At 49.4% G+C, this 7,540-nt stretch overlaps 1 protein-coding gene across 1 annotated transcript; it reads left to right on the top strand.

The window, feature by feature from the left end:
- Positions 1–4,318: 4,318 nt before the first annotated feature.
- FTJAE_10192 (ZZ type zinc finger domain protein) lies at positions 4,319–7,096 on the top strand (the record flags this gene model as incomplete). Its single annotated transcript, XM_037343009.1, has 2 exons — positions 4,319–4,444; positions 4,574–7,096. The coding sequence occupies 2 exons, from the start codon at positions 4,319–4,321 to the stop codon at positions 7,094–7,096; spliced, it is 2,649 nt and encodes an 882-aa protein (XP_037202751.1).
- Positions 7,097–7,540: the final 444 nt, after the last annotated feature.

The following is a 7,540-nucleotide window of genomic DNA, read 5'->3' as shown; positions in this document are numbered from 1 at the left end:
GGATTGGGGGGGGGGGGGGGGGAGAAATTACAACTTTGATGTCAAGTCATTCATTGGGGGTTAAGTCCACGCCTGAAGCGTGGCTTTATTTTGTTTGAATGGTTCCGGTTGAGGGGACAAGATGGGTGCATTACTATATATCTTAACTCTACGAACTCGACATCATTACCTGGAATGGATTAACAGATGGGAGTTGAATGGGCAAGAGTTTCCTGATTAGTGTTCTTTCTATCGTTGGGAGACGGAGTTTGTCTTGGCCAAGGATATTGGAAGGAGGAGGATGAGCAAGAGTTGGACGGGAGGTCTTTTGGGGGGCTGAATTGCTACTGGTTATCCTTTCTGCCTAGCAATCCATTTATTCTCCCCAACACAGTTGCACGTTTTGCGCTTGACAGTTACGCATGGATTTGTGTTTTCATGGCAATGGTGTTTGGTGTCCATGGCATATTATATACCTGATTCCCTCTGGTGTTGGTCTTGACGTTGTTGATTGGCAGTGGAAAACAATGGTGATATCGAATCAACTCACGAGAAGTGCCCCCTGTGTTCTACTTATGGTGAAACGTAGTTCAATCAAGTCAACCATATCAGCATCTCGGCCAGATAGATGAAGGCAACACAGCAAGAACACCACAGTAGCTTGTTTCTCTCTCCAGGCAGTGCAGACTCTGTTTTTTTCTTTCTTGTAGCCGATACATACTCTCAAGAATTACACCGTTGGTTATATGGTTTATCCACAGGAACCATAGATATGACAGGTAGTGGTGAAATAGAGTCCTCCGTTACTATATCCAGTTGAATGAATCTGCTACTACCTGTATTCGGACCAGATGCCGATCTGTTCATCACCCCAGCCAAACAGACAAAACCTTGATGCAACAGGGCTCGCATAGATGTCACGGAGGGGAATTAACCAGGTGCTTCTCCACCTCACTAAGCCGAGAGCTGTACGATCATGGCAGTTGTAAAGAGTCGATGCATGCATTGGCCAACCAGGCGGGCTTCTCCACGTTCGTCTCACGGGCACATGTGAAGCCAAGAAGACCAAGACCAGCCGAATTCGGTAGGTTCCGGGATAACTCCCAAGTCTCCGATGATCTCTTGATATTTCCAGTTGTGGCATAATCTGATGGCTTGGACAGAAGATGCCATGCTTTAGGGAACATCACTGAGGACCCAAGCGAGTGAAAGTTATGCCGTGCATGATAAGAGGAATAAAGAGTTGATGTGGAAATAAGAAGTAAACAAGAATGTGGGGAGGTGATGATGGGGTAATGAAGTCACGAGTTGTCAATACGTGCATAATAGCTAGTACTAAGTCTAGGTTAGTAGCTTCTCTTGTCGATTTTGATAGCTTGACAGGTGGATGCCATTGTCTTATGCAGCACCTCGGAGCCATACTCAAGTCGGCCTTCAACGACTCATGCAATTAGAACTGACCGCGTAGCCGGGTAAGCTGCATGGAGCTCTCTCCCTTAGCTTAGCAGCTTAGATCTCTGAGGTCCGCGTAAGACGATTTTGGTTTGGGAAGGCGGGGGAGGGACGAGAAACGTTTGTTGTGAGCCTCCGAGCTGTAAGTAATTGGTGAGTTGATTGTACTGATCAATTGGAGAGCTACCTACCTATATAGTCCAGCGGCTGGAGGTGAGTTTGGTTGTGATAAGCTGCAACTATGATATTGAGAAATAAGATGATGTTTGTTCATAAAGGGACACAAAGCACTATCCGTATGAGTCGGGAATGTCATTAGCCCCGGCCTGGGACGAGAGCTTGTGATGCGCAGAGTTCTAGGCAAGGTACAAGCTCACTCTGCGAGTGGACCAAGTGCAAGTGTATCTGGCCCGGATGATCTCTCCCTCGTGTTTATTTCTTCACCTTGAGTCCAAGGGTACACTTTTCACCCCCGATTGACATGTTTCACTGAACAACCGTATCAAACAACAAAGATTGAGTTTAGTTAAATCGCCGAGGTTGAAGCTTTTGGAGGAGGCGACAACCTCTAGGCGACAGTGAGCACGCGTACAAGCAGCTCCGAGACCTGATAGAGACAGATAACACCCTCTCTGCCTAGACGGCGAATGAGGTGCTGCATTTTGGTCGAACAGGCTCGATCCCGAGACTGAAAACGAGCCAGGCTGACCAGAAAGCTTGTTTGGCCACCTCATGGACTTCTAGTGTGTTCCAGTCTCTAAAACCGGTCCAGGTCTGCGGTTCCAGTACGTCCTTTTCATCTTGATACGGTATTGCAAAAAAAGAAGACTCTGAAACCAGCCATTGTAAGCCGAGAGAATTCCGACTTCTGCCCGCCGAGGAACAAACAGTAAACATCACTTCAGCTACCGGACCATATTGACTTAGCCTGGAAGTGGGGAGCTTGCTCTCTTCAGGGCCCCAAACTTCAAGACCCAGAGACCATCGTGACCTTTGACCCCGAGTCCGTGACCTACGAGCATCCAATAGAGTCAGTTCATGGCGGCATCGGTGAGGTGAAAGCGGCGTTGCGTACCTATGCGTCGAGGTGTTTGCCGTCATGTGGTACCTGACCACAGATATCGTCTGGGGTTGGATCGCAGGGCGTCAACGAGGCTCTTGAGGCCTTTTGCCCTATCAGGAGTCAAGTATCGGACTTCGGCCCCTCTTTTAGAGTGCAGACGCCACTCCACAGAGGGCTCCGCTCTCCACTCTTTTCAATCCGGGGGAGTTTTAGAGAGCCAAGGGGACGGGATTGCTGTGTCTACAGTCCTAGTCGTGTTAGACGTGCTAGACGTGATAGAGTACCTACCAAGGCGAGGGAGGACCTCTAGGTAAGGTATCTGAGGAAAAGAGAAGATTAGGTACTGTATTGTTTGCTGCTTTCAGTACCAGATAGACCCCCAAAGGCTGTTGAGTTGAATTGAATAGACCGAGCAGCCACTGCTGCAGCAAAATAAACAACTGGTTGAAATGTTTATCATGATAGAGTTTATCATAAAAAGTCCCCATACTACTAACTAATCTATACTCACCATGTACATTAGTCGTGTATCAACACCAACCACCCCTTGTCAATCGATCACAGGACACATAAAAAAAACAAAAAAAATGTTGACGAATAGCTGCCTTATTCGAATAGAATTACTTTCAATGGACCTCATTATCAATATCTGACAGGGTTTGTGGTTGTGGTTACACAGCAAAAGACGAAACAGTGCCCCCAGTGAACTTATGAATCACTCTCCTCAAACATTCGGCAATCCGGGTATCAGTGCATGACTGGAACAAGATACATAGACTCGCCCAGAAACTGTGTGTATGCTGGTCCTACCCAATACATTTCAACCCTCACGACTCACGGTACTACCCATCTCTTCAGTATCGTATCTGGTCTGGCTACCAGTAAGACCTCCTCGTCATCATCAGTATTGCCTGCATTGGATCTTTGCCCTTTTGCCTTTTGCCCCAAAGGTTGCGTCTATCGCCATCCGTCCACTGACGGCCTCACATCATCCTTCTAGTCCATGCACTAACACCGAAAAAGTACCCCGATCGACCGACCCCTCAGTACCGAAGCCAGCCCAGCCCAGCCCGGATCATCCCCCGTCAGCTGGTGCAGGGAGTTTTCCAGTTTCCAATCGCTACGAGTTACGGTGCGAGTCGGCTGGTGCTACAGCCACGCTACTTGGGGCTGACCAAAATCCATCGCGGCTTGCCGTGGCATGACAGTGTAGCCTCAAGGTATCTTTCTTTCTTTGGTACCTAATGTGTCACTGAGTCTGCGGCCAGATTTATTTAGTTGCCAAGGGAAAAGTAGTCAGTCAGTCTCTACCTGAAATCCGGGGCATCAGTAATTCGCAGCACGCCCCCCTGCAGGCATCCATCCTAGGCACCTCACCTCACCTACAGGCAGCTCAGGACCCGCGTACAGTGGTACAGTGGAAGCTTCTCTTCTTACTTCTTCCTTATCCTCTCCTCTTCTCTTCTTTTCTTCCATCAATCTCACCCTCTCCTCCTCCTTCTAAAACTCTTGCGCCTATCTATCATCAGGCGGCCTTTTCTCTTATTGCCCAACATCGTTTATTTTCAGAGCGTCGGTTGCCGATTCTCACGACGAGTGACAACCATCTTGTCACCGCCGATTGCTAGGTTATCTCAACCACCGATAACAGCATTAACATCCTCGTCACCGCCCCAGGCTACCATATGTAAGGCTCCACCATCCGCACTCGTCATTCTTCCCTTCTCTTCATCATCCTTGTCCTTCGCGGATCGAGTACGAAGAGAATAAACCGAGATCCTAACATCCTCTTCTTTCAGCAGCCTTCCTGGAAATATCGCCAAAATGGCTTCCACCACGCATAACGCTGGTCTGGACCATGCCATCACCGTCAAGGTGATGTTCGAGGGCATCACTCGTCGCACCAAGATGCCTCTTCGGGATATGGTCCCAAGAACTCTTGAATCTAATGTATGTTGACAAATACTGCTCTTGCGTTGAGAAGTTCCAGAGGTTTTGTCATCCTACGTCGCCACCTTACCATGGAGACCAGAGTTGGCTATTCAGTAATTGATTAAGCAACAACTAACACGATATCAGATCCGTACATTCTTGCACATCCCTGGAGATGCTCAGGTTGCATTTGAGCGATACTCCGATTCTGCTGCGTCTTATGTTCTTCTTGAGGCCGAAAACATCCCCATCTACAAGCAACTCTACCGCGCCGCCAAGGCAAAGTCTAAGCTCAAGATTCGTGTTACCGTCAAAGAACAGCCCAAGATTACAGTACCTAAGCCTGTCACCGTCGAGGATGAGCATGAAACCGCCGCATTTGGTTCTTCTCCTATGGGCATGGACGAGGCTCCCAAAGAAGCTCACGAGACCTCCGCAGAGCCAAGCCCTGCACCCACTCCCGCAGCTGAGGTTCCTGCACCAACCCCAGCATCAATCATCACATCTCCCGAGACGACTCTTCCGGTCCGTATTAGCCCTCTATCGCGAACTTACAACTCTGCTCTCCTCAGTGATGCTGCGAGACTTATTGGAGAACGTCGGGATGCTCGTCTGGATTTTGAGAGCCGCCTTGCTAATCTTATGGAACGACAGTCGGTGCCAAAGCAGACCCCTCAATCTCTCCCCGTAACCAAGCATCAACGAGCCCCATTTTCTTTGCCCAAGACTGAAGGTCCCTCGTTGAACAAATGCCCTGCCATGTTCACTCACACTGGTCCTGGCTTCGCAGTCTGTTGCAACAGCTGCGAAAACAATATTCCTGATGTTCACTACCACTGTTCTACTTGTGACGATGGAGACTTTGATCTTTGCCAGTCATGTGTCGATCAAGGCATCACCTGCCATGGTCGAGATCACTGGTTGATCAAGCGCTCGACTGTTGATGGACAACTAGTCCAGAGCACCACCGAGACTATCGCCCCTAAGCCCAAGCCCAAGGCGGAGGTCAAAGTTGAGACTGTCATTGAGACCAAGGTCGAGTCTAAGATCCCACCTCCCGTTCAGACATTTCAATTGTCTAAGCCAATTTTCGAGCCCCTCGCTGCTCCTTGGGCCTCTCTCGGCATCATGCGGACATGCAACTGCTGTGTGCAAGAACACCCTGAGGCTGAGTTTCTTCATTGCACAGTCTGCGAAGACTTCGATCTCTGCCAACCATGCTTCGCTAAGGATAAGCACGGCCACCACCCCAAGCACGGATTTGCCCCTGCTGTCAAGGGAACCAAGATGCCCCATCATGTTGCAGCCAAGATGAGCCCAGGCCGTAACCATATGCACCACGCCATTTGCGATGGCTGCGACAAGTACATCACAGGTATCCGTCATAAGTGCCTCGACTGTCCTGACTGGGATTACTGTTCTACTTGCATCAAGTCTGTCAAGATCATCCACCCTGGCCACCGATTTGCGCCTATATATGAGCCACTCACTGATGTCCGTGCTCGCGCACCAGCAGCCGTCCATGTGGGCATTTGCTGCGACGGACCTCTCTGCTCCGGAAGTCAGGTGTACCCCAATTACATCCGTGGCACCCGGTACAAATGTGCTATCTGCAATGATCTGGACTTCTGTGCCAACTGCGAGGCCAGCCCCATTAACGCGCACAACAAGACTCATCCCTTGATTCAGTTCAAGACTCCTGTCCGTCATATCAGTGTTACGACAACTGGCGAGAACCAGGATGGCCAGGATATGCCTGAAATGGGTGACCACCGGAGCTCGTCCAAGTCTACTGAGACTGAAGCCACTGTCCCCAGCAACTCCATCAACCCTGTCCGCACTATCGTTGATGTGAAGCCAACTGAACCTGTTCCAGCCAAGGTTTCCGTCAAGACGCCCGAGTCTGAGGCAGAGAAGGAAATCAAGAAGGAATCTACTACTCCCGAACCCATCCCTACCCCCAAGGCGGAATTCAAGGGTGTATTCGTTCGCGAGACTATCCCTGATGGTACTATCCTTCCCCCTAACCATGTTTTCGAACAAACATGGACTCTCCGCAACGATGGCAAGGAGAACTGGCCCGCTGGCTGCTCCGTCAGATTTGTGAGCGGCGATTACATGGGCCATGTTGACTCTAATCACCCTGCCGGCATCTCCGAGCTTGTGTCTGCCTCAGAGTCTACCGTGTGCTATGCTCCTCTTGGCCCTGGTCAGGAATTTCCCTTTACTGTCCTTCTCCGGACACCCGCCCGGCCTGGCAAGGTCATTTCCTACTGGCGTCTTACAAGTCCAGACGGTGAGAAATTTGGTCACAGACTGTGGTGTGATGTTAATGTCCGAATTGTGAAGGAGGAGCCCAAGCCTGAGCCCGAGCCCGAGCAGGAGGCGAAGCAGGAGCCCGCGGGTGTTGAGGAGCCCAAGCAGGAGAATGATAGCCAAGCCTCGAGCCAGATGATTTTCCCCAAGCTTGAGAAAGAGTCACCTGTGGCTAGCATCCACGAGGCTGTTGAGCCTGTCTCTGTCGTTGAGGAGCCCAAAGAGTCAGAAACCATTGATGATGAATGGGACTATTCTGAAGATGGATTCATGACAGACGAGGAATACGACATCCTGGATGCTTCCGATGAGGAGTATCTGGAGGAGCAAAAGAAGAAACTTGCCACCAAGTAAGCGTCAATTTGATTTCTTAGGATGGGAATGGGGTTTATGGATCTGATTCTTTATTCGTTTTTACTTTGGCCAATGCTGCTTACTCCCTCTCTTTTCAATTCTGTATTATTTCTTCTGTTTTCATACGTCTGTCGTTTATTGACAACGACGATATCAAACCGGGTAGCTATGGACAAAGCCATAGCCAGATATCTAAGAACCTCTTCGTAACATGTTCGGTGAGAGAAGATCACGCTCTTTTGGTAGTTTGGACTAGGTAGCTCAGGATGCAACAATGGGATTCGGTGATTTGATAATTAAAGATTGGCTTTTCTTTCCGTTTCTAAGTGATAGCATTGTCAGATGGGTAAGATGAACCTGATGTATGTGTGAGGATGTTCTCTGTCGTGCAATATGAAATCGGCTCTGTCAAGTCTCACAGGTTGTCATCCAATCCCGTCCGTT

The sequence above is a fragment of the Fusarium tjaetaba genome (assembly GCF_013396195.1).
Source record: "Fusarium tjaetaba strain NRRL 66243 chromosome Unknown NRRL66243_c0000237, whole genome shotgun sequence".
In the NCBI taxonomy this organism is placed as follows: Eukaryota; Fungi; Ascomycota; class Sordariomycetes; order Hypocreales; family Nectriaceae; genus Fusarium; species Fusarium tjaetaba.
This window is presented reverse-complemented; position numbering and strand designations above follow the sequence as displayed.